The following is a 27,917-nucleotide window of genomic DNA, read 5'->3' as shown; positions in this document are numbered from 1 at the left end:
TGGCTCCGGTGTTTTCAGAGATCAACCAAGGGAGAGGAGGAGGAAGAGAAGAGGAGGAGAACGAGGAGGAGCGAAGGTGAGGACGAGGTCAACCGAGGGAGAGGAGGAGGAAGAGAAGAGGAGGAGAACGAGGAGGAGCGAAGGTGAGGACGAGGTCAACCGAGGGAGAGGAGGAGGAAGAGAAGAGGAGGAGAACGAGGAGGAGCGAAGGTGAGGACGAGGTCAACCAAGGGAGAGGAGGAGGAAGAGAAGAGGAGGAGAACGAGGAGGAGCGAAGGTGAGGACGAGGTCAACCAAGGGAGAGGAGGAGGAAGAGAAGAGGAGGAGAACGAGGAGGAGCGAAGGTGAGGACGAGGTCAACCGAGGGAAAGGAGGAGGAAGAGAAGAGGAGGAGAACGAGGAGGAGCGAAGGTGAGGACGAGGTCAACCGACGGAGAGGAGGAGGAAGAGAAGTGGAGAACGAGGAGGAGCGAAGGTGAGGACGAGGTCAACCGAGGAGAGGAGGAGGAAGAGAAGAGGAGGAGAACGAGGAGGAGCGAAGGTGAGGACGAGGTCAACCGAGGGAGAGGAGGAGGAAGAGAAGGGGAGGAGAACGAGGAGGAGCGAAGGTGAGGACGAGGCGGATGCGAGCAAGATGAGTTTTGTTGACGTTTTTCATATTGCAAAGAAAAAAATTCGAAGGAGTGTGACATAACAGACGTTCTCTCACTCTCTCTCTCACACACACACACAATAATCAATGAAAAACTCTATAATGATTTCTTGTCGAGATCATTATATACCAGTCCCTTCTGATTATTATTATTATTATCATTATTATTATTATTAGTAGTAGTATCATTATTATTACTTTCATTATACCTTTAACATGCATAACATTCCACCATCATTACCCTTAACTATACTATCGCCTGCATTATAATTACTCTGAATATCTCTCTCAGATTCATTATTAGCGTCCCTGTTAAGAGCAGAAAACGAACTCTTGCATTTAGTGACCTGTGTTTGAGTCGGCCAGTGATGTACGCCGTGGACTGTCTATGGCTGATAACAGGGAGGCAAAGAGGGCATAGACGGCAGAAAGAGGCTGTGGAGGCGGGGGGCTGCGGCGAGATGTAGAGGGAATGAGAAAAAGATGATACTGTGTCTGTGTGTGCGTGTGTGTGTCTGTACAGAATAGTGCTTTAAAGTATGAAGGGGCGGGGGTGTGGTGGGGGGAGGGGACGTCTAGTGGGGGCGGGAGCTATGTCATAATGCGTCGGGGGAGAGGGTTTGGGTGGGGTCTAGGTTGTAGGTGTGGTGGTGTGGGGGAAGGGGTTCAGCGTCTGGTGTGTGTGTGAGGGGGGTAAGGGGAGGGGAGTGGGTGTGGGGGGCCCTGGAGTCAGCTGGGCATAAAAAGAGGTTGGCAACAATCCAACATCGATCCTTGGTGGACTGTGGAGGGAAGGAGGTGGCGGCGTGGAGAGAAGATGAAGTGGAGAGAGAAGGGAGGAGAGGACGGGAGAGAAGTGGAGAGAGAGAGAGAGAGAGAGAGAGAGAGAGAGAGAGAGAGAGAGAGAGAGAGAGAGAGAGAGAGAGAGAGAGAGAGAGAGAGAGAGAGAGTGCCGGAGATGAAGGTAACCACATGGAGAGAAAGAGAAAGAGAGGAAGGAGAGAAAAAAAAATGGAGAGTGAAAGAGAGGGAAGGGAGGAAAGGACTGGAGAAGTGGAGAGAGAAATAGACTGAAGGAGAAGAAAGTAACCACGTGGGAGAGAGAGAGAGAGAGAGAGAGAGAGAGAGAGAGAGAGAGAGAGAGAGAGAGAGAGAGAGAGAGAGAGAGAGAGAGAGAGAGAGAGAGAGAGAGAGAGAGAGAGAGAGAGAGAGAGAGAGAGAGAGAGAGAGAGAGAGAAATATGCGGTTAAAGGAGGAACACAAGGGAGAAAGGAAGTGGGGAGGAGGGAGAAAAGGAAGGGACAGAAAAAAAAGGAAAAGGGGAAGGGATGAAAAGAGATCAGAAAAGAGAATTAAGATGCAAAGGGAATGAAGATGGGAGCGTAGAGATACTGTGAAGTGTAGGTAGAAGAGTGTAGGTAGAAGAGAGTAGGTAGAAGAGAGGAGCAGAAAGGAGGAGAGGAAGACTGGTGAGGAGAAAGAGAAGGATGGGAGAGGGAGGTGCATGAAAAGGAGGAGGTGGCAGAGTCTTCAGAGAAATATATCGAATTCGTAGAAAAATAGGGAAAGAAAGGAAGAAAGGCACTTGGGAGAGAAAGGGAGAGAAAAAAAACACTGCTGGAAAGAAAGGCGACGGCGTGGTAGAGTTGAAGAAGGGGGAATAAAAGGGATTAGGATAAGAAAGAAGAGAGGAAGGATGAAATAATAAGGGAGGTATGCTGGAAAGGAAAATGGCAAGGCATGGGTGTGGTAGGGTGGGGTGTGTGATATGGTGTGGCTGGGTGTGGTGTGAGGTATGGTGTGTCGTGTACTGTGGTGTGGCTGGGTGTAATGTCTGGTGTGGTGTGGCTGGGTGTGCTGTGTGAGATGATGTGATGTGGCTGGAAGTGATGTGTAGTGTGGTGTAACTGGGTGTGGTGTGGGGGTATGGTGTGACTGGGTGTGATGTGTGGTGTGGTGTGGGTAAGTGTGGTATGAGGTGTGATGTTGGTTGGGTATGGTGTGACTGAGTGTGATGTGTGGTGTGGTGTGGGTAAGTGTGGTATGAGGTGTGATGTTGGTTGGGTATGGTGTGGGGTGTGGCGTGACTGGGTGTAGTGTGTAGTGTGGCTGCAACGCTCTGAAGTCCCCGCGCTTAACGAAGGCTCTCGCTTCAGGAATCCTTAAGTCAATCCTCTCAAGCCATTTTGCCCCTATGCCATTTTTCTGGAACCTGTTTTCCATCTTATAGTGCAGCATCATTAGCCAACAAACGTACATTTTTTTTATGTGTAGGCTTTTCTTGAGGGGCCTAGATAGTAGTCGGCCCCAGCCCGTCATGGCGCAGGGAAGTGTTTATAGTGGCGCCATCTTCTCTCGCCATAATTCATCTTGCAACACGTGATCCAAGAGTCATTAATTGATTTTCCCTCATCATCTGAAAACATAATGGTGACTTTACAGCCTCACCCTCTGAAGCCTTCTGTGCAATGATACGTGACACTTCGCATTCATCAGCAGAGGAGAGGAAGGAAGGAGAGAGAGAAAACAGTTAGGAGTAGGAGAGGAAAGGGCTGCAGGAATTGGAGGTGGAGGAGGGAAAGAAAGAGAAGACGAGAGGAAGAGAGGAAGAAGGGAAAGTAAGTAAAGGAGGAAGGAAGGAACGAGGGGAGAGGCTGCAGGAATAGGAAGTGAAGGAAGGCAAGGGGAAGGAAGCGAGGAAGGAAGGTAAAGAAAGAAGGAAGGAAGGAAGGGAGAGGATGCAGGAATTAGGCAGCGAAGGAAGAAAAGAGTGAGAGAAAACAGGAAGGCTCAGGAGAGGACGGGGCTGCAGGAGGGCGCAGTGTCTTGGCCGGGCCGTGGAGGGAGCAAATTACACAAGCCTGGCTGAAAAAAAGGCGTTCCAGCCCCGCGGGAAGCCAGGGTGACATCACTGGTCAAAAAGTCCTGACAGAGTAGGAAAGACAAGCCCGCGGGGAGGAGGGGCGGAGGAGGGAGAAGACGGAGGAAAGGAAGGGAGAACTGGAGGAGGAGGAGAGCAGAGGAAAGGGAGAGCACAATCTGATATAAGAGGAGAGGAGAGGAGAGAGGAACGGCAGAGAGGAGAGGGAGGGAAACTGTTCCACCGCCTCCGCCACAAGCCACTATTCCCAAGAGAGGAGGAGGAAGAGGAGGAGGAGGAGGACTCAGCCTGTCTCTCATTCCTCCTCTGCCACACCTCCAGTACCACACACACACACACACACACACACAAACACCAGCAGGACCTCCTCCCATGTCTTACCCAACACACTGATATAGAAAACCCCAAAAATCTTATAAAAAACACACACAAAAAAACACGAGTAGAAGAAATCATTACAGGGAACGAACAGACAGGTGGGTGAACGAACGGATGACAAGACAGACAAACAGATGGACAGAAACACGGAAGGGGTGACGAACAGGATAAAGAGACAGTGGGTACGGACAGACGGGAAGACGGACAGAGAGACAGACCAAGAGACGGACGAACGGAAGCCAAGGAAACTATATCATGAAGACGGAGAGAAAAGGTAAGTCTTGGGGAGTTAATACATCTGCGAGGCTGCGGGGAGAGGAGGGAGCGGTGGACGGGAAGTGGAGGGACTCAGCCTCTGACGGGAATGTGAAAACAGGTAAGAAATTTGTGATGAAATGAGTCTGTCCGAAAAGCCGCGTAGACACCGCCGCTAAAAGGCTACACAATGACCTACCACAACCACTACCACTGCTACCACCACAACCACCGCCACCATAACCACCACCACCACAACCACTGCCACTACTACACCCACTACCACCACCCACAACCGCCACTACAACCACCCCTACCACTGCCATCACAATCACCATCACCACCACTACACCACAATCACCACCACTGTCACTACCACCGTAACCATCACCATTATATCGTTAAATGTATCTAATCACCATAATCATCACCATCACCACAATCACTACCACCATCTCAATCACCATCACGCTTACATCACAACCATTTCTACCACAGTAACCTGACCACCACCACCACCACCACCACATTGCTGTCAACACCATCACTACCAAAGAACGCTACAGACGCACAATACAATCCACATCACCATAACCACCACAACTGTCTACCACAACGACACTCACACCACTACCAACAACGACATCACCACCACCACCACCACCATCTTCATCATCACCATCACCACAATGAGCACAAAGATCCTGACAACACGACATCACCATCACCACCACCACAATATAATACGCTTCTCTGCCTCACCACCACCACCACAATCACTACCACCACCACCTCCACCACCGCTCTCCACTTCTACGCCACGCCCACTCACACGAAGTTTACGGTCACCACCATCACCTCCATCACCACCACCATCACCACCACAAAAACGATTACTTACAAGATTCCTTAATGAGAGAAAATAAACTAAAGAATCGTAAATAATAAAGGAAGAAAGTTAATAGAGAAAATTTGATGGATAAAAACAAAGGAATAAAGAGGAGCAAGATTGAGGATAAACCTTGACGCGAGTGTGACGTAATCTGCACGAGGAGGAGGAGGAGGAGGAGGAGGAGGAGGAGGAAGAGGAAGAATGAAGGTCAGTAAGGCAAGGAACAACAGATGTGTGTGTGTGTGTGTGTGTGTGTGTGTTCTCGCGCGGCCACAGGAGTAAGTGTAAATGGAATGAGGAGGGAATGGACCGCAGACTTTTTCATGACAAAACACACACACACACACACACTCTCTCTCTCTCTCTCTCTCTCTCTCTCTCTCTCTCTCTCTCTCTCTCTCTTACATTAAAAAAAAAAAAATGACAAGTAGTTTTACATCCATTTAAATTTCAACCATTCATAACTATTGGAATCATGAAAACAACAACAACAACAACAACGTCCCCAGCAACAACATCAACATCACCATCACCACCACCACCTCAAATAAAACATCTACCTACCTACCTAAGTCCACCACCACCACCACCACCACCACAAGATAGTTTCCGTCATTTGTCAGGCGCCAACACTTGCCTCCTGCAGCTTGTCAATATCTCCTGAGACTTCTGTAAACTTTTGACTTGCCGCTCCACCTCCACTTCCTCCCTCTCCACCTCCATCACCACCTCCTCCACCTACCCAATTCCACTTACTCCTCCACCACCACCACCACCTAAATTTCTTCTACCACCAAGATCATCACCTCCTCATCCACTTTCTACACCCCATCACCGCATCCACCTCGTCCACCTCCTACACCTACCCTATTCCTCAAACTCAACCACCACCACTACCATCTCCACTGTTTCTACCACCAAGATCATCACCTCCTCTTCCACTTTCTACACCTCCATCAATGCCTCCACCTACGCCATTCCTCAGACTCCACCACCATCACCACTACCATCTCCACCGCTTCTACCAGCAAGGTCATCTCTTCCCCTCCGTCCACCTAAACCTACATCAGAACAGCCACGACAAACACAGCCCTGCCTCCTCGGCCTCTTGTTTGTTTTCTTTATTAATCCATCTATTTGTTTTTCCGTGATATCCTTAGTCTTTTCAATTTCTCTTCCGTCTACGTCTGAAACCAATCCTTCTATTTCCTCTAGTGCTGTTTATCTTTTCTTTCTTTCTTTTATATGTTTCTAAAGCTTACTATTCTCACGTTTTCAGCTCTCTGTGCTTGCTTCATTTTAGTGTGTATTTTTATCACATTCCACCTGCTCCACTTCCTTCCACTTCCTTATTCTTTCTGTCGTGTATTTCTAAAGCCGTCTGTCATGTCTCCATTCGTAGGTGACATTTTGATCGTTTATTTTTTTTAATTCTCCTTCTTCATTTATTCTTTCTGCTTCTAATCCATTCTTTCGTCTCTTCGACAAGCTTATCTAACTTTCTATCCATCCTCAATCCTTCTTTCACTGCACTTTCTATTCGTTCTTTCTATCTTCCTCTATAGTTTTTGAGTTTTCTTCTTTTCTTGTTGAATTTTAGTTACATTATCGCCCTTTCTTCATTCTATACTCTTCCCTTTTCATCGGTCTGTATTTTAATCCTTCTATATATCAGTCTCGTATCTTTTATCTTCCCCTTCCTGCTTCACTTCTCAATCCTTCACTCATTATTGCCATCTTTTTTCTCTCTCTCTCGCTTCGTCCACCCACTTGGCTTCTCCTTCCACTCCTCTTCCCTCCTCCCTCCCTCCACTCTCTTCCCTCCCTTTCCTTCGCCCTCCATTCATGCCTCTCCCTTCGTCTTGTTTACTTTCCCTTCTCTTGTCTCTCGCTCACCTGTGAAGAATATTTGATTGTTTTCCGAAAGTAGTAAACAAAGGAAAAATAAAAGGTAAAAGGAAGAAAGAAAAAGATGAAAGATGAGGTGAAAGAATGAAAGGAAATGAGAGAGAGAGAGAGAGAGAGAGAGAGAGAGAGAGAGAGAGAGAGAGAGAGAGAGAGAGAGAGAGAGAGAGAGAGAGAGAGAGAGAGAGAGAGAGAGAGAGAGAGAGAGAGAGAGAGAGAGAGAGAGAGAGAGAGAGAGAGAGAGAGAGAGAGAGAGAGAGAGAGCGGGGTCTGACAGTGATCAATACTAGGTTAGAGAGAGAGAGAGATAGAGAGAGAGAGAGAGAGAGAGAGAGAGAGAGAGAGAGAGAGAGAGAGAGAGAGAGAGAGAGAGAGAGAGAGAGAGACAAAGGCCCAGCAATCTGTATTACAAGGCCACAATGTTCGTCAGGAGGTGCCCGAGGCGTCGACAGGTGGTCAGCTTACGTTCTCATGGGGCGGGGCAGGTGTGCGCTAAACCATAACTACACGACCTTCTCTCTCTCTTCTTAATCAAGGGTGCGTTAAGAAGAGGACCTGGGTTAGTGGGGAGACGGAAGGACAGGGGGAGTGGAGTGAGGCAAGGGTATAACTGTATGGTGTGTAGAATTTAAGTATATAGTTGTAACGTGTTGAGACAGGTTGAGGGGAAAGGAAAGACAGTAATTAGGTTGGAATTATAAGACACTTTTGCTTCTCACATCAGCTGTTTCTAAAGGTCAAAGAGGGGGTTAGTTGGGTTCTAATGAGTGCATCTTCAGGTTCATGGTACAGAAGAAGGATCAAACTACAACCAGGGTCATAAAACTACTCCTGGAAATACCTATAACTCCTACGAAAGCCTTGTCAAATATGTAAACTCGGGCGACAGAATGTTTAGTAATACGGCCCTAAGAGTGAGTAGGAGTGTAGAGTTGTATGGAGGGGGAGTAGAAAAGACAGTAGAAGTAGAATATAGTGTACGGCTCAGATTCTTCCCTCTCTCCTCACTCGTTCACAGGCTCCACGGTGCACCCAGTATTACTAATGAACTCCAGCACTGAACCATCACAAAACCAACAACAACCCATCGCCCGTGCATGATCGATAGTGCGCGAGTATTTATAGAACTAGTGATGCAATCCGCCCTTGATGGCCTCTTGACATGAAAGTTGGAAGCGGTGGAAAATTAAATGGTAATGAAATGTTTTAATGATATGGGAGTTGTTTAAGTGTTAGTGTGTGTGGGGTGGGGTAGGGGGGGATGTGTGTGTGTGTGTGTGTGTGTGTGTGTGTGTGTGTGTGTGTGTGTGTGTGCAAAGAATGAATGAAAAACCTACTTTAAGACAAATATACTTGATGGAGAGCGAGAGAGAAGAGAGAGCGAGTGAAAAGGAAAGGAGAAAGAGAGAATGGGAAAGAAAAAGAGCGTTCAAACTCAACTTTAAGGCGACAAACAACCTCATGACAGCCGTGTTTTCGTGTCCCCGCCGCAAGCACGTGTCCTGAGCCTCGCCTCTCTGCCGCAGGTACCCTCAAGGCCCCGACCCATGCCGAGTGTCGCCGCCGGCCAGTCAATGCTCGGCGTCGCGACCCGCCCAGATGTACCTTCCCGGCCCCCGCCCCCTTCTTCCCCTCCGTCCCCCCCGACCTCACCCTTGTCAACCTCCCACTCCACTCCCCTCTGCCCCTGAATATCAGCCTCCCCTACCCCTCCGTGCTCGCCTCCGCCCAAGTCAACCAACCCCCGCCCCACTCCTCCGTTCCCGCCTCCGCCTACAGTCCTCAACCTCCCTCCCTTTCTCCCCACTCTTGCCGCCTACCAGTCAACCCCTTCCCTCCACCCCTCCCACCCCCCTCCCAGGCACTGCTCAGGCGACGCTCGGCTCTTCCGGGAGTCTGTTGTTTGCCAGCGATTATCCGAGAATAATCAAGACCCGGAATATTTGTTCTTTTACAGAGAAAACGTTCCGTCTCGGGGAGACTGAGGAGGAGCGCGGCGAGGCGGGGTGACGGCGCGGAGAGGTTAGACGGTAAGTGTGTATCATGATAAAGAGTGTAAGTAGCAGTGTAAAGAATGTGTAGGAAGGGTTTAAGGGTAAGAAAAGGAATACATATCATGCAGATTCGGAGATAGAAATAAACTTGTTGAGTAGGCAAAGGAACAGTGGATGAGTAGAACTGTTAAGGGTGCGGATGAAGAGGTAAAGGATAAGAAGACACATTATATAAAGAAATGAACATTCCGAGATAGAAATAAACTGTTTGAAGCAGACATTATGGAACAGTTTGAAGCATTAAGTATGGAAGAGTGGATAAGTAGCACTGTACAAGGCGTAGAAGAGATAAGGATTAAGAAAAGAAACACATGTTATATAAGAGATAGAAAAAGGATTGAGTAAATAAAGGAAACGAAGGGAAAGACGATTCAACGTCGAAATAAGAAGGAAGGGAAAGCCTAATATTACATAAACAAACTACCACAAGGGCAAGTAGGCGCACAGTAACGAGAGATAAGGTTGGTATTAAAAGACAATTTCGGTTCTAACATCAACTATTTCTAAAGGTCAAAGAGGGAGGCAATCGAATTCTAATGAGTATTTCTTTAGGTTCACGGTACAGAAGAAGGGTCAAACTACCACCAGGGTCAAAAAACTACTCCAGGAAATGCCCAAAAAGTCCTAGGAGAGCCTTGTCAAATAGGCGAACTTAAGCGACAAAATGTTTAGTAATACGGCCCATAATGATAAGAAGCATAAGAAAGAGTTACTTAAAGGAAACACGGACGGAAAACGGAAGCAATGGGCAAGGAAGAGAAGAAAAGGAAGATGCCAAACAACAGCAGCAGCAGCAACAACAACAAGGCACGTATGAGATTAACAAAAGAAGTCTGACGGTGCATAAGCGAAGCGGGTGTCGGCCAGCACTTGACACACAGCGGCCACCTCACGCTGCACACCCTCGACGCGGCGGCAACTCACAGACACCCTCGAGGCCCGGTGGTGCAGCGAGGCCAACCCCCTTCACGACTTGGCAGGACATGAGCGGCACGGCGGGTCCCTTTATCCACCTTATCCACCTTGGTCTCCACTCCATCCTCACCAACGTCACTTTCAGCTCCACCTCCTTCTATTCCGCCAACCTTCCTCCTTGTACTCCATTTCCCCATCCACAAGACGGTGCTATAAACTCGTCCACAAAGAAACTACATCGACATTTTATATATACGCAAGATTTCATAGGTGATTTCTATAACAGGTCAGGAGAAAATGTAAGTTTACCAGTTTCTAGAAAAAGACTTTCACTGTACATTTTTTGAAGAGCTTTTTCCTCGTCTCTCTTCTTTTTTTATGGTGTCTTTTGGCTCGTCTCATTGCACATCTTTCTATGAGTTTTTTTCTTATCTTTTATTTTTATATTTAACGGCTCATGAGACAAATACAGAGACCGGCCCGCGAGTAAAACCTTTCTGAGCAACTGGATGACTGTGTTTCCGCTCGGTAAAATATCCCTCAGTTGTTTTTGGAGTCAAGTTGGGGCCATACGCTATTAGCTGCACGTGACCGCGATGCTAATCTATGTACCATTACCCCGGGGCAGAGGGCCAATAAAGCATCTGGGTTACCACAGTTTATCTTCCCCAGGTTTTCCCAGGTAGCAATCAATCGACTATCCCGTAAGGAAGAATGAACAGTTTGGTGGGCTGCACGCCGACTGCCCAAGCCGGGATTCGAGCCAAGGCCCGCAGATTCGAGGTTAGGTATACAAGCTACTTCACCAAGGAGGCACTGGAGGAGTGTTTTATGGCAAATGAAGGAAACTTGCGGCACAAAACACAGGCGAGGCGAAACTCATTTAACATTGAAAGAGAAAAAAAGTCTTCAAAGGCACTTATTTCAACGATAAAAAGGGTCAACAACTAATGGGAGATAACTTAAAGACAATATCGGAAATAATAACGTTAATACAAAAACGATGAGGACAAAAAATATTTAACGGAGCGACTGCCGATGCCAAAAAAATCTCTACCACTTAAGTCTGAGATCTGAGCCACGGCGGGACGCAGGAAATTTTCGCGGAGGGAAAGTGGAGGGAGCGACGTCGGCAAATATTAAATTGGAAAGGAAAAATGGCTTCGAGGAAATCCTTGGAAAAGCAGAGACGCGGAGTGACAGATCAGCTCCGTCTGGAAGCCTTCAAGAGACATCCACCTCTTTATCCTCCACCTCCTCGTCCACTTCAATCTCCTCCACCTGTATTCCACCACTTCCACTTCACTTTTTCTTCATATCTACTTTCTTCCAAGCCTTTAAAAGACACCTCCACACCTCCACCTCCACTTGAACCTCCTCCACTATTCTAGGACCTCCACCTCCACATTTTCATCCTTTTTTTACCTTCCTCTCCACTTCTTTGCACTCACTCACCACATCACCACTGCTCCACTTCCCTCACTAACTCCACTCACTACGCCTCTTCCACCTCCCCGTATCCACCTTCATCTCCACTCTATCCTCACCAAGGTCACTCTCACCTCCACCTCCTTCTATTCCGCCTACTCCACCTTCGCGTCTGCCTCCTCCTTGTACTCCCCCTCCCCCTCCTTCTCCACCGGGCGTTAGGGCAGGGGGCAATCACGGTACCTGACGCCAATGCTGAAGTTTTAATGGGCAGGTAATGCTGAGGTATGTTGGCAGGTGAGGCTGAATAGTGTATGCCGCCCTGCTCCATTCACAAGTGCTCTCTCTCTCTCTAGTATAATACAATTGTCACCCTTTAACATTTACGATCATTTTTTTCCCGTTTTCTTTTTAATTTCAAAGTACAGAGAAAGGGACATTTAATTATTTTTTTGTTTTCTTTTAACTTAAGTGCTTTGAATTTTTACTTAGTGGTGTGTGAAAATGCTCTCTCTCTCTCTCTCTCTCTCTCTCTCTCTCTCTCTCTCTCTCTCTTAGTAGTAGTAGTAGTAGTAAGAGAGAGAGAGAGAGAGAGAGAGAGAGAGAGAGAGAGAGAGAGAGAGAGAGAGAGAGAGAGAGAGAGAGAGAGAGAGAGAGAGAAACTAAACCACACCATTCTCTCTCTCTCTCTCTCTCTCTCTCTCTCTCTCTCTCTCTCGCACACTCACCGCCGAAGTTGGGCCTCAGTCTGATATCGTAGCCGTGCAGGAGCGTCTCAATAGTCTGGGTCACGTTGTCCAGGTGTTCGCTCGTACGCCCGCCCGCGCAGCCCCTGAGGGAGGAAGGGAGAGAGTGTCGTACAGCTCTGGTGGGACAGGAGATTTACATAGACGTACATAGATTAGGGGGTCTCTTCTCAAACCTAAGGGAAAGTACATCAAGGAATGGCCATCAGGACTGAATTTCTACCTTAGTGAATATTTAAAGTGAAGGAAGTAGCGGTTTGAGTTTGTTTTTAAATGACAACACACAGGGCGATAGATTTACATAGACGTACATAGATTAGGGGGTCTGTTCTCAAACCTAAGGGAAAGTACATCAAGGAATGGCCATCAAGACTGAATTTCTACCTTAGTGAATATTTAAGGTGGAGGAAGTAGCGGTTTGAGATTGTTTTTAAATGAGTCAATGGTGTTGAGAGAGAGAGAGAGAGAGAGAGAGAGAGAGAGAGAGAGAGAGAGAGAGAGAGAGAGAGAGAGAGAGAGAGAGAGAGAGAGAGAGAGAGAGAGAGAGAGAGAGAGAGAGAGAGAGATTTACATATATATTCAGACGACACAGATTTTTGGGTCCAGCCTAGGTGGTGTGTCCTTGAACCTAAGTGAATTTACATCAAATCAAATAGCTAACCAAACTTTGCATTTTTATTTTAGCGAATTAATAAGGAGAGAGAGAGAGAGAGAGAGAGAGAGAGAGAGAGAGAGAGAGAGAGAGAGAGAGAGAGAGAGAGAGAGAGAGAGAGAGAGCAATATATATCCCTGGCACCAAAATGTTTTGTTGACACGCGGGGAAACAACAACAAAGTCAAGCAAGGACTGAAGCTTCCTAAAATTGGACGCCATGAAGCTTATTGGAGGCAGAGAGAGAGAGAGAGAGAGAGAGAGAGAGAGAGAGTTAGCATCAGTTCTTGGCCGCTAAACAGGTAAACAGCATCTCTTTAAACCACCTGTAAAACGCCTCTTGTCTAATGCTGAGTGTCACGGGTTTTTTGATCCCAGAGTTTAGAGTCGTTCGTTAATTATCTTTATTATCTTAGACGCGATGAGGAGTGTTTTTTTTTCTCCCTATCTTGACGTTTATTCCTGCTTCCCATTACTCTCTCTCTCTACGTCTGGCTGTTTGATCTAAATGGGTCGAAATATATATCTGCCTAAGTTTGTCTATCTATTTGTCTATCTATCTATCCATCTATCTTCCTTAATTCTCGTTTGTCTTTCGCTATCTATCAAAAAATATCTGTCCGGCTATCCTTCCTTTTTTTTACTTCCTTATCACGAAATATGTCGAAATATGTATCTGCCTAAGTTTGTCTATCTATCTATACATCTATCTTCCGTAATTCTCGTTTGTCTTTCGCTATCTATCAAAAAATATCTATCTGTCTGTTTTCCTTTTTTTACTTCCTTATCACATCTTCATTTATCTCTGTTTATCTGTCTGGCTATCTTTTTTTTTTATCTATCTATGTCTATCTATATTTTCCTCCGTTTCTGTCTTTTTTTCATCTTCATTTCTCTCCGTCCATCTTTCTTCTATCTTAATTTTTTTCTTTTTAATTTTTCTTTTAATTTATCTATCTTTCTTTCTTCTAACTTTTTTCTTCTTAATCTTTCTTCTAATTTAAATATCGATCTTTCTTCTAAATCTTTCTTCTAATTTATCTAACTATCTTTCTAATCTCTATCAATATCTATCTATCTATACATATATTTTTTTTCCTTCCTTACTTTCTTGTTCCATCGTCCATTCACTCTTATCTCTCCCTCTGCCTGTCTGTCTCTCTCTCTCTCTATCTGCCCTTCTTACACTCACGCTAACATAAACAAATAAGCAACAAACCACGCGACTCAACAAACAAACAAATAAGTGAATCCAACCTCCCCCTCGATACACTTAATTAAAATGGGCGAAGTTTGGGCCTCAAAAGGTGAAAAGGAGAGAAAAAAAAAATCACTGTTGTTGTTACTCCACTTCAATGATGGCTTTTCCACCCGATGCTCATAACACATCCAGATCATCCACCTCAGACACCACCACCACAACACCACATCATCCACCTCAAAGCACCACCCCTACCACCACAATAACATCACTTCACATCACCCACACATCACATCATTTTTATCATTACCACCAATACTGCTCCACTACAACCATCCACCATCACCATCGCACAACACCAACACCATCATCACCCCCACCACTACCACTATTCTACAACACCCACCCAACTATCCATGCCGTCTTCACCCCTACGTAAAACCAGGACTACCACTACTACCACCACCGCCACCACCACCACCACAGCCACCCACCGCCACAAACGATCGCCATTAACATTCCCCAACGAGCGCTTTTTAATGGGTACAAAAAATAAAGGGCTGACCATTAATCTTGTAAAAAAAAAGATAACTGATGTATCAACGACCAGAGGAAATCTATGTGTTTTTTATTCCTTTTTGGGGTGATTAGGAACAAAGGGAAGGAACAAGAAGATAATGTCTGTTCGTTTTTCTATTTGACACGGGAAGTTACTCTCCGTTAACCCCTTGACTACGGTTTTCCTAAAAGAACACATCATCAAGCTACAGGAAGGGAATGAAAAGTGGCTGCTACAACTCAATGAAGAAAACTGTAAAGTCCTGCACCAGCACACCAATGCCACATGGGAAGCACTCCACAATCCACCACAGAGCCAGAGAAAGACCTGGGACTCTATAGCTTACCAGGATAACAGTGAATGCCAAATCTGTGCCAATCGCAGCGGACGGGTTAAACAAAATCTATTCATATTCAATTTCATGAACTCATTATTACAAAAACAAATAAAAGAAAATATCAACAGCAACACAATACACAAAACATATTTATCTGTGCATCGTGTATCAGAGAAAGAAAAGTGGATTGAGGAAGGAAGACAAGGGTGAGGACAAATACGGGAAGGTGGGCGGGGTAAAGACAGCCAGGGTTGGGAGCGTCCACACATGCCCTCCAGGGAGCATTACCTTGGCAAAATTTTAAACACACACGCACGAACAGGTTGTCAATGAACCACGAACACTAATGTCCAGTCCATGTTGGTAGCACAGACTGGACGAGGTAACACGTCGGTAGCACACACACAGAGGTGACGGCAGGAGAGAAGATGGATTGGTCGCGGGGTCAAACTCTACTCCCGATGGAACTCTATCGTCCAAGCCCCGTGTTGTGGGATCCCAAGAACGCGGATCAACAGGATAAGTCAAGAACCCGGAGACATGACGGACCACTGCGGCAGCCATGGACATCGCGGAAGGTGAGGTGGGAGGACCTTAACCCGGTAGCTGCGGGGGTCATGTTTCTTAGGTTAGGTTAGGTTAGGTTAGGTTAGGTTAGGTTAGGTTAGGTTAGGTTAGGTTAGGTTAGGTTAGGTTAGGTTAGGTTAGGTTAGGTTAGGTTCGGTTAGGTTCGGTTAGGTTAGGTTAGGTTAGGTTAGGTTAGGTTAGGTTAGGTTAGGTTCGGTTCGGTTCGGTTCGGTTAGGTTAGGTTAGGTTAGGTTAAAGGCCCCTCTAAGTAAAATAATGAGAAAGAATCATCAGTCACGCAAACCATTTCATAATATATATCAACGCATGTGTGATCAGTTTATGCATCATCTATTTTGGGAGGTTTATATCATGGCAGAAATTTGGCCCATCGCTGGTACACGGTAAAGCCGCAAATTTGGCCCGTCGCTGCTACCGGGTTTAGGGTTGTATTATGAGACAATTCGCCGCCCAAGAACACATACTTGACAAGGCTTTCGTAGGAGTTGTGGGCATTTACAAGAGTAGTTGTATGACCCTGGTGGTAGTTTGACCCTTCCTCTGTACCATGAACCTGAAGAAACACTCATTAGAACCCAACTGACACCCTCTTTGGCCTTTAGAAATAGCTGGTGTTAGATGTGAAAACGTCTAATAATGCAGACATAAGACCCTGACGGCCCACACTCGCAGGAAGAAAATAACAAGTAAATCTGCCATTGTGACATGCTGGTAACCTGTCTGCCTCATGGGGACACTAGTTGCTTCACCTCTGTTACCAATACGTTGTCAAACAAGTAGCTAACATGTTAGTAAATATCTCTCCATTGAATATTACCGTCACGTAGCCGAATGTGTTGGTAACAGTGTTGCCATCAAATGTCGGAGGGCACTTGTGGATGCACCGAGGAGTCAGGGTAAGGACTGGAAGGGGGAAGCGTCTGGAAAAACAAACAAACAGGGGAAGGGCAACAGGGAAATATGCTGACAGGTTTTGCTGCGAAGGAGAGTGACACGAACTGCCATCTGTGGGGGTCAAGAGAGGATCCAGCCAACAGAAGGAACAAGACTAGTGGTGTTAGTGGAGGTGGTCTGGGAGGTGGGGGAGATCTTGCAACATATAGTATAGACTCGTCAGGGTCTCGTGGTGTTAGTGGAGGTGGTCGGGGAGGTGGGGGAGATCTTGCAACATATAGTATAGACTCGTCAGGGTCTCATACAGGATCAATGTTTAGCCTGTGACGGGATGGACAGGTAACCATACAATAAGGTATTAAGCTTCACTAGTAATAAATGTGATACTGTTTTATTGGTGTCGTTAGCTTGTGGTGGTAAACGGAAATTGAGAGAAAACAACGATCGAAGTGACTAACTAAGGTAAAAAATATGGAGAGAGAAAAAACGATGGTGGAAAGCGGAACATAAACAGATAAGAGATATATAAGACTGATTGAAGAATATATATAAAAGGCAGTGTGAACATAAAAGGGGATATACTTAAAACAGAGAGAAAAACGGAGAAAGAAACTGAAATCAAGGAAGGAGAAAATTAGGAAAAAAAAATAAAGAGCTTAACAAGACACACAAAAAAATAAGAGGAAAAAAGAATAAGATAAAGAAAAGCAAGTAAATAGACAAGAAAGAGGAGGAGGAGAAGGAAGAGGAGGAGGAGGAAAATGTGGTGGTGGTTATGGAGGCAATATGTATCGACGAAGAGATAGCAAATAGAGAGGAAGAGAGAGAAAAGAAGTGAATGGCAGAAATAGAAAGAGAAAAAGAAAGAGAAAACATCAGCACAAAATATAAAAAAAAGAAACAATGAAGATGATGATGAGGAGGAGGAAGTGCAGGAGCAGCAGGAGGAGGAGGAGGAGGAGGAGGAGGAGGAGGAGGAGAAAGAAGAATAGAACGAGGAAGAGGAAAAGGAAAAGAAGGCGAGTAAGGAAAAAAATCAGACAGAGGAAGGAAAAAAAAATGATTGAAAGCGAAAAGCCGGAAGGAAGACGAAGGGAAAAATAAAATAAAAAAGCGATATAGAAGAAAGAAAAGTTTTAAAGAAAATAGACAAAATAGAACTAGTGAAAAAATATGCGTTTGGAAGAGAAAGGGAAGAAGGAAGGAAGGACGGAAGAGAAATCAAAGAAAGAGGAAAGAAAAGGAAGAGGAATGAAGAGAAAAAAAGATGGATGAGGAAAGAAAGAAGAGACGAAGTAGAGAAAGGAAAAAAAACCGGAACACACACACACACACACACACACACACACACGTCTTGATCCACGACTAATGAATCCTCTTCCTCTTCCATTAGCTTCCCTTCAGACCCTCTTCCTCCTCCTCCTCCTCCTCCTCCTCCTACTCCTCCTCCTCCTCCTCCATTAATTAAAGAAAAATGATGCCCCAGACGAATGTGCGTGTGTGTGTGTGTGTGTGTGTGTGAGAGAGAGAGAGAGAGAGAGAGAGAGAGAGAGAGAGAGAGAGAGAGAGAGAGAGAGAGAGAGAGAGAGAGAGAGAGAGAGAGAGAGAGAGAGAGAGAGAGAGACTAAAGATTTCAGAGATTAGAGAAAACCAAAACATTGCCGTGATTCAAGTCCTTTCTTCCTCGCAACACAAATATAAATAAAAATAAATAAATGCATAAATAAACAGACCAAGTAAAAATAAATAAAAACACACACGACTGACTGATGCGATGCCAGGAAAAAAAAATAATGAGAAGATAATGAGGATACACATATGGCCTAATTGGAGGCGATAATGGGGGGGGGGGGAATTAAGTGGTGGTTCCCTCGCCCCCACTAACTCCCCTTACGGCCCACCTGTCTCACAATAAACCCCAAATAAAGGAAGAACATTTTTTTTTTTTACAACAAAGGAGACAGCTCAAGGGCACACAAAAAAAGAAAACAATAATAAAAAAGCCCTTTAATCTGCAATTCAACATAAGCTTGATCGAAATCCCTGTCATGTCTGTAACAAGTGAACGATGTTTGCATATAATTTGATGTCGCTGTCTGTCAACCTTTCTCCCTGTATATGCGTTTGTCTGTTTGTTTGTGTGCCTCCCTGCTGGTCTCTCTCTTGTTTTCTAGCCTGTTTGTCGTTCTAGCAGTCTGTGTGTGTGTGTGTGTGTGTGTGTGTGTGTGTGTGTGTGTGTGTGTGTGTGTGTGTGTGTGTGTACGTCTGTCTTTGTCTCTGTCTGTATGTCTGATTGTCTGTGTCTACGTCTCCTTCTGTCTGTGTGTCTGTCTCTCTGCCTTTATCTTCGTCTCTCTCTCTCTCTCTCTCTCTCTCTGTCTGTCTGTCTGTCTGTCTGTCTGTCTCTCTCTCTCTCTCTCTCTCTCTCTCTCTCTCGTCCCCTTTCCCCAGCCGCTGTTCAAAGCCCCGCCCCGCCCCACCCCGCCCTAATCACTGTTCGACGAGCGCGGGGAATATTTACAGCTGGCCGGGGCGCGGCGCTCCCCGCTGGGGTGAAAATACTCTATTTGTTGATAGTGACAGCGGCTTGGTGCCAGCTGGGGGACGAAGGGCGGGGGAGGAGGGGGAAAGGGGGAGGATAGTGGTGAGGGGGTGGGAAAAGAGAAGGAAGAGAGAGAGAGAGAGAGAGAGAGAGAGAGAGAGAGAGAGAGAGATGGGGGGGAGGTAAAGAATGGAGGGGGCACTGTTCCACATCTTCTCTGAGCCGAGCTAAGGCAGAGACTACCGTCTCTCTCTCTCTCTCTCTCTCTCTCTCTCTCTCACACACACACACACACACACACACACACACTTCAAGGAAACCAGCTCTCCACAAAAAATATCTAGAGGCCATTTTCCCAACACAACACTAACAGCGAAGTGACACTCTGATGGATGTTATGATTTTCTTGCTCCAACACCGCGCCAGGAGCCGTGTGGTGGTGGTGGTGGTGGAGTGTGTGTGTGTGTGTGTGTGTGTGTGTGTAGTGGTGATGATGGTAGCAGCAGCAGTAGTAGTGAAGGTATTATAAGGAAGCTGCAGAAACAACAGTAGTAGTAGTAGTAGTAGTAGTAGTAGTAGTAGTAACAGTAGCAGTAGTAGTAGTAATAGTAAAGGTGTAGGAAAAGTAATAGGAGGAGCAGTAGCAGCAGTAGTAGTAATATTAGTGGTGGTATTTGTGCATAATAGTAGTAGTAGTAGTAGTAGTAGTAGTAGTAGTAGTAGTAGCCGTGTGTTGTTGTGGTGAAAGTGTTGCCTGTATTTTGCTTCAGTGGTGTGAGCAAAAGGAAGCCTGGCTCGGTGTGACGTTAATGGTGTGGCTTTTGTAGTTATGGTGTGTGTGTGTGTGTGTGTGTGTGTGTGTGTGTTAAGACATAATAATACGGCGTGTAAGCAATTGCTGCTGTAGGCGTGGCTGAATTATGGTGCAAGTGTTGGGGCGACGGGTGTGGCGTTATGGTGTTCTGAATAGTGTGGGTGTGTCTGGTGTGAGTGAAGAGGTATGTTGGAGGGGGCGTGGCTGACAGGTTTAAGTATGAGGCATGAGCGTCGTGGGATTGTGGTGTTTATGGAGCTGTCAAGGTGTGATTAGTGTGTTTCGGGGGTGTAATGCTCCATTTTATAGTGTCTAGCGTGTGTGTGTGGCTTGTAGAGTGACTTACCTGTTGTGGAGTGCAGGGATGTGGCTTGTGTGATGTGTCATGAATGGGAGGTGTGCATTAAGGCATGTGTTATGATGTGGGATGTCATTTGTGTCGTGTTTTGTGATGCTAAAGATGTGGTTTGTCTGCTTTCATGGTGTGGTGTTTGAGTGTGGTTTGTTATGCCGTGGTTGTGGTGTGGTTGGTAGGCAGGTGTGACATCATGTGTAGGCTGAGTATGGTTGCTTCACTGGGAGTGTGGTGGGTGTGGCGTGCATGTGGTGCCTCCTCTATGGTATATGTCTCTATATTAGGGGCGGGCCATGTGTGGAAGTGCCATTTAGCAAGGTGTGGCCAGGTGAGAAGTGGCTTTTGTTTATCGGAACAGGATGATATCGCACTGTTTACTGCGCCGGTGTGATGTGGCAGCGTGACAGAGAGTGCGGTGTGATGTTGTGACAGTGTTTGCTGTGTTGTGTTTGGTGGTGGTCAGGTGTGGCTGGGGGCGTGGCAGCGAGGCGACTGAGGGCGTGGCGTGGAGGCAGGTGCATCGTATTGGTGAGGTGACAGAGGTGATGTGGTGTGATGAGATGAACCATAAGGTAGTGTGGCAGTGTGGCGAGTCATGGTGTGGCGTGGAGGCGTGTGGACAGTCTTAATGGAGTGAGGCAGGGTGTGCGTGGCGACAGTGGGGGTGACACGGGGTGTGGCGTGATGCATCATGAAGAGGGTGTGACATGAATGTCATGAATGTCACGAAAAATGTAATAACCATGTGGCGAGGCGACGACAGCGTGGCGTGGCAGGTGTGGCAGGTGTGGCAGGTGTGGCAGGTGTGGCAGGTGTGGTGGGTTATCAGAGCACATGACACAAGGAGACACTGGAAGGCGGTACTCCCCTCCCCCCCACCGCCCCCACTGCACAGTGTCACGCTTGTGGCCGCGGGTGGTTGCTTGCCACCGTGCCAGCTGGTGGAGGCGGGGGCGGGGGGGGGCCGCGGCCAGTGCCCCGCTACAGCCAGATCATCTATGAATAGCCCCTCATTGTGCCTATCCTCCACTCCCTGAGCTGAGTGCGGCCCCACAACATCCCGCCATGCCCCAGCAGCGCCAGGCGCCCCGGCGGGGCCACACTCACCTGGGGGCCCACAGAGCGAGGGCGGCCGCCGTGCTCCACAGCCACACACAGGCCCGTCGCGCCGCACACCACCTCATGGCTGCCTGGCGACACAGTCCATAGCGGGCAGCTGGGGCTCCACGCGAGCTCCTGGCCTTACATATCCCCGGCGGGTCACCGTCGGCCCGCCGCCACCACTACCTCTGCCTGGCACGAGCAAAGTATCCCGACACAACGGACGCGGCGCGCACCTCCTACCGCCGAGAGCTCCCGACTCGTTGTGAACCTTGCGCAGATATTGACTTTTCCTGGGAGAAGGACTGCAGCGCCAGTGCCACCCCGCGGGCGCCCCATGAACCACTGTCAACGGGTTGGCTCGGGCGCCAACAGATGGTGCCACTGCCAGGAGGCAGAAGCCTCCATCGGCACCGTCGGCGTAGATCTCACCACGCCGCGGCGGGCGCCAACACTCCCACGTGACGCCGCCACGCCACACGCCACACACGCCCGGCGTTTACGCAAATTATAGCGAGCGTCTAAGAGGGCGTCAAACGTAAAACTTTACGACAACCAAGTACGGTGGAGGAGAGAAGGCAGCGTCTGTTATATTTGTACGAATGTGAGGACTGTGGAACAGTGCGGGAGGATACCGGAGAGTGGATGCTCGTGTGTGTGTGTGTGTGTGTGTGTGTGTGTGTGTGTTTGAGAGAGAGAGAGAGAGAGAGAGAGAGAGAGAGAGAGAGAGAGAGAGAGAGAGAGAGAGAGAGAGAGAGAGAGAAGAAAAAAAACAAGTGTCGAGTGTCTGTCATTGTGGAAAATGGCTCATCTATATTAATAAGACAATCAAAGGCCCAAACAGTGTTCCTCGCGACGCATTACGACTGAATAGTGAGTTCCCGAGAATCATCCGCCCGAGTGACTGCAACGGCGGCCGGCGAAGAGTGTGGCCGCAAAACACCCCCCTCCCCCTTCCCCTCCCTCTCTACCCCATCCCCTTTCTTTCCTCTCTCCCCCTTTCCTCACCTTCTCTCCCTTCTCAACCTCCCTCTCTACTCCATCCCCTTTCTTTCCTCTCCTTCTCTCCCCTCAACCTCCCATTTTTTTCTTCCCTCTCCTCTCCCTCAATCCCCCCATCCCCTATCCTTTAACTCTCCCCCCCCTCGTCTCCCATCCCATTTACTTCTCTCCATCCCCCTCCCTTCCCTCTCTCCCTTCTCCTTCCCCCCATCCCCCTCCTCTCCCTCTCTCCCTTCTCCTTCCCCCATCCCCTTTCCTTCCCCTCTACCCCTCTTCTCTCCCCCTACATCCCCCCTCCCCTTCCCGTCCCTACTTCCCCTATCCTCATCCCCCATCACCCCATCTAATTTCCTTCCCACCCCTTACAACCTCCCCACCCCCCCCTCTCCCTGATCTCTTTCCCTTACACACCCATCCCCTTTACTTCAGCTCTCCCCATCTTCCTCACCCCATCCCCTTTCCTTCTCCTCTCCCACCATCCCTTCCCTTTCCCTCTCACCCCATCCCCTTCCCTTCCCATTTCCACCTCTCATCTCCCCATCCCTTTCCTTCCTGTTTCTCCTCCTCCCCATCCCCCATCCCTTTCCTTCCCTCCTCCCCATCCCTTATACCTTCCCTCTCCCCTTTACCCCACCCATCCCTTCCTTCCCCTCCTCCCCATCCCGTTTTCTTCCCTCTCCCCTCTTCTTCCCTCATTCCCCCATATCCTTTCCTCCCCCTATCCCCATCCTCCCTGCCCTTTCCTTTCCTTTCCGTCCCCCCTCTCCCCTTCCTCGCCCGCGCCTCCTTCCTTAACCCCCTTTAAAAGTATGACAACATTAACATCAGAGAAAAAGATTATTCCACATTCTGTCTCTACCTAAATAAAAAGACCTTTGAAAGTAGTTAATTCAACGCATTACACCTGGACAAATATCACACCTGTCTCCCTGCTCCTCTTAATGGGTTACCTGACATCATCTTCACCTGAGTCACCTGTGCATGAGTTTGAAGGTTAAAATAAAAGTGGAATGAGACGTAGGAAGCTATACACACACACACACACACACACACACACACACACACACACACACACACACACACGCACATACACAAAAAAGGTGGATATCAGTCTACGTCAGTTTGTTATTGAAGGTTCCGGTAAAAAAAAAAAAAATAGTAAAATGCGATAAAGATGATATGGAACGAGGGTAAGACTAGAGAATTACGAGAAAAGGGAAACAGAATGAAGGAAAAGTAACGTGGTAAAAAAAAAAAAAAACCGCGATGAAAGCGATACAGTATTTGATGAAGGAAAAACAAAGAAAAAAGTGCGATAAAAGCGAAAAAACAACAACAACAACAACAACGATGAAAGCGACATACGGCGAAGGAAAATATAGGGAAAAGCCGATAAAACCGATAGAGCCAAGTAAAACTACCCCCCCCCCCCCCCTAGCGAAGAAAGCGATGATATACAACGAAACAAAGACTAAAAAACACAGCCTGATAAAAACTGGTCCTTCTCTCCTTCACTCGTTGGTTGCCTGACTTTACCATCTTCTCTGTTTAGCCGCGAAGGTGAGTGACGGAAAATGGAGTTGTAAAATCCTGTAAATATCAACGCCACGAGGAAAGAAAGACAGGAAAACACTGATAAGGTGGATACTGGTCTTATCTCTCCTTTCACTCCTGTGGTGTTATCTGACGTTATCACACTCGCTGTTTAGCCGTGAAGTTGAGAGACGATAAAAAAAGTAAAATCCTGAAAATATCAACGCTACAAGGAAAGAAAGACAGGAAAACACTGATAAGGTGGATACTGGTCTTATCTCTCCTCTCTTGTGCTGTTATCTGGAGTTATCACCCTCTGTTTGGTCGCAAAGGTGTGAGAAGAAAAAAAGAAGTAAAATCCTGTAAAAATCAACGCTACAAGGAGAGAAAGACAAGGAAACACTGATAAGGTGGATACTGGTCTTATCTCTCCTTTTATTCTAGTGCTTATCTGACGTTATCACCCTCGCTGTTTAGCCGTGAAGGTGAGTGACGGAAAAAGAAGTTGTAAAATCCTGTAAATATCAACGCTACGATTAAAGAAAGACAACACTGATAAGGTGGATGCTGGTCTTATCTCTCCTTTCATTCCTGTGGTGTTATCTGACGTTATCACACTCGCTGTTTATCCGTGAAGTTGAGTGGCGAAAAAGAGCAAAGTGCCGTAAAAATCAACGCTAGAAAGGAAGGAACTGATAAGGCGGATCCTGGTCTTATCTCTCCCTTCTTACTGGCGTGTCATCTGACGTTATCACCCTCGCTGTCTGTCCATGAAGGTGTCTGTGTGGCGGCAAAGAAAAAAACAAAAAACAAGAGCTGATGAACAGGAACTTCGAGGAGAGCCAAGAGTTGATGGCTTCTTGGCACCGCGTCTCTGTGTTGTTGGAGGCCTCGAGGGCGCACGGCTCCTCCCACCCACGACACATCATCGCTCGTCGCCTGAAAGTTTGAGGCAGCGAAACACACGCCGCCCCCGAGCCCTGGCGTTCCCTGTGAGCCCCTGCGGCGAGTGCTGTGGCCGGGGGCGTGTCACATATTTTCACATATTTGACATGGCTTTCGTAGGAGCTGTAGGCCTTTCCAGGGGTAGTTTTATGACCCTGGTGGTAGTTTGACCCTTCTTCTGTGCCATGAACCTTAAAAACCACTCATGAAGACCCGATTGATCCCCTCTTTGACCTTTAGAAATAGTCAATGTGAGAAGCGATGGTGTCTTAAAATACAGCCCATCTCATCATCTGTCCACGTCAGAGGCACCCGCCACGCCCAGACGAAGAAACACGGCCGGCCACTCATAAAGGAACGGCAGAAAAAAGGGAGCGATGACTGTGGCCACGACGGGATCACTTGATGGGAATTTATGTCGCAGCTATAATCAAGTTATTTAATGGCTGATTCATCTGCGGCAACTAGGCGCCTCGAGACCGGCGCCAAGAGATCACACACGCCATGGCCGCGGTGCCTCGCCCAGGGCCGCCGCGGGGACGGGCGAGGGTGCGGGCGGGGCGGTGCTCACCCACACCGATGATCTTCACACCTTTTCCCAGTCCTGTCACCACTGCCGGGCTGTGTCTTCCGGAGGCCTTCAGAGTGATTGTTTTAGTGTTTCGTCTTGTTTGAACGTGAAATTAGATGCTCTTAAAACACCATTTAGTATGTTTTTTCCCATTGTAACATAGATCAGATGATGGAGCAGCGTCTAGCCTTGTTTGAACGTGAAATTAGATGCTCTTAAAACACCATTTAGTATTTTTTTTCCCATTGTAACATAGATCAGATGATGGAGCAGCGTCTAGCCTTGTTTGAACGTGAAATTAGATGCTCTTAAAACACCATTTAGTATTTTTTTTCCATTGTAACATAGATCACATGATGGAGCTGCGTCTAGCGGGCTTCCTTGTTGTTTTTTCCCTTAAGCTTCTTCCTCGCTGAAAAAATCAAGAGTGCATCACTATAAATCATTCTCGCCAGCGCCACGAAAGCGTTGGGGCAGAATCATCATCACCCAGAAAATAGCTTACGGGAAAGACTGATCTATTTCTTTTCAGCAAAACCAAAATCTAAACAACTTCACTTTTTAGCTTGACTCATGGACTCCGCACTTCCGCATCCTCTTTCCCCCTCCTCGCCTTGGAAACCTTCATCAAATATTGGTCACTTCCGTTTATTGATCTGGCGTCTTTAATTTTCCAGCCGTCTGTTTTGCTCCAGTGGTGACGGCCGGCGGTGTCCAGTGTGTTATTCATCCCCCGCCGCGCTTCCTGTGTAGAAATACTGCGACGCACTCCAGTGGCCCGCGCGGCGATGAATAAGTCACCGCCAGCAAAGAATACAGGGCGCCGCGCACCTCGGGGCTGCGGCAGGATCACGTGACCCACAGACTCGTTGTTGAGCCCAAATTTTCCGCACAAATTAGCAAACCAAACAAGCATGACCGCACCGCACAAGAGTACATAAACGGATAATTATGTGAATTGAAATAAAACCAAAAACATAGAAATCGGTACAACTTGATCACTAAAGAGATTAAGAAGTATAAGTAATGGAAAATGTAGAGTAGAATAGAAAAAAGTGATGAAACAGGGAGGAAATAAGAATGAAATAGTGCCAAATCACAGAGACAAAAATGAAGGCAAGAGGGTGAAAAGAACACACAAATACGGCACACCTCTTTTAACACGAAACAAATAAACAAATAAGAAAAAAAATAGACATACATAAACAAACCGATCCAGTCAAAAGGAGAGCAAGAGGCAAGTGAAACAGACCCAACGTGACACCACCTGGGCGAGGGAGAGTTACCTGGCTAATTACAGGGACCAGGTGAACGTGATTACCTGAATACCTGTGTGTGTGTGTGATGTAACGAGAGAGAGAGAGAGAGAGAGAGAGAGAGAGAGAGAGAGAGAGAGAGAGAGAGAGAGAGAGAGAGAGAGAGAGAGAGAGAGAGAGAGAGAGAGAGAGTTAAAAATATGAAGGCAAAAAAACTCTCCCCCCCCCCCCCTTGCACTATGCGGAGACAAACACTTCCTTTCATGGAGTGTTGCTGGCTAAAAAAACAAAAAAAAAATAAATAAATAAAAAAAAATAAACATATAAATAAAATGCTGCAAAGTAAATGAATAAAAACACGGCGAATGAAAAGGATGAGAAGGCGAGCAGCGGCGCTTCCAAACAGAACATGAGGAATTAAATAGAGTTAAATATCCGTGTTTTTTTCAATTTTTTACATTTTTTTCCGTCTTTTTTTTTCTTTTGTTCTCTCTCTCTCTCTCTCTCTCTCTCTCTCTCTCTCTCTCTCTTACATCACACACACACACACACACACACACACACACACACACACACACACACACACACACACACACACATACACACACACACACACATAAAAACGAAGAAGAAGAAGAAGGAAAACTATAACAAGAAAAAGAAGAAGACGAAGACGACGACGAAGAAGAAAAAGAAGAAAAATAACAACAACATAAACTACAACAAAATAACAACAAGAAAAAAAAGACAATAAAAGAAAAAAAAATCATACAAGGGAGAACTCAAACCAAACCCGTCAGAGCGTAGGAGTGGATGGTATTAACGGGAAACACAACAGCCGGGCTCACGACGCAGACATCGAGGAGGATCGAAATAAACACAGCGGCGGAGGAGCAGAGACGTGGGGGAAATCACAGGAGGAACTGAAGAAGAGACGAGAACTGCTTGACTCCACTCCTATTGAGGCGCCGCGCTGCATACGTGAATAGGATCAACGGTAAGTGAGGCGGCAAAGAGGACTGGATTCTGTTCTATTGTAGGTACTGACGATGGAAATGGAGGAGGAGGAGGAGAAGGATGCGTGAGTGTGCGTGAAATATGAGTAATGGAGGAATGAGGATGCGTGAGTGTGCGTGAAATATGAGTAATGGAGGAATGAGAATGCGTGAGTGTGCGTGAAAAATGAGTATTGGAGGATGAGAATGCGTGAGTGTGGGTGAAAAATGAGTATTGGAGGATGAGAATGCGTGAGTGTGGGTGAAAAATGAGTATTGGAGGATGAGAATGCGTGAGTGTGGGTGAAATATGAGTATTGGAGGATGAGAATGCGTGAGTGTGGGTGAAAAATGAGTATTGGACGATGAGAATGCGTGAGTGCGCGCGAAATATGAGTAATGGAGGAATGAGAATGCGTGAGTGTCCGTGAATTATGAGTGATGGTGAGTGTAAAGTGAGTTCTGTT

The 27,917-nt window shown here is 47.0% G+C and overlaps 1 protein-coding gene across 3 annotated transcripts in view; it reads right to left on the bottom strand.

The window, feature by feature from the left end:
- The window catches only part of LOC126987530 (gamma-aminobutyric acid receptor subunit beta-like), a 161,499-nt gene that overhangs the window by 53,978 nt on the left and 79,604 nt on the right, over positions 1-27,917 (bottom strand). For 2 of the 3 annotated variants that reach the window (XM_050844534.1, XM_050844535.1), the window contains exon 3: positions 12,089-12,192. In XM_050844534.1, coding sequence (XP_050700491.1) covers positions 12,089-12,192 — 104 coding nt within the window. Of the gene's footprint in view, positions 1-12,088; positions 12,193-21,154; positions 21,428-27,917 lie in introns of those variants that run through there. The other variant, XM_050844536.1, reaches the window with a different exon arrangement.

Source organism: Eriocheir sinensis, chromosome 65 (genome assembly GCF_024679095.1).
Source record: "Eriocheir sinensis breed Jianghai 21 chromosome 65, ASM2467909v1, whole genome shotgun sequence".
NCBI classification, from domain to species: Eukaryota; Metazoa; Arthropoda; class Malacostraca; order Decapoda; family Varunidae; genus Eriocheir; species Eriocheir sinensis.
Note: the sequence above shows the minus strand (reverse complement) of the source record. Positions and strands in the feature narration are given on the sequence as shown.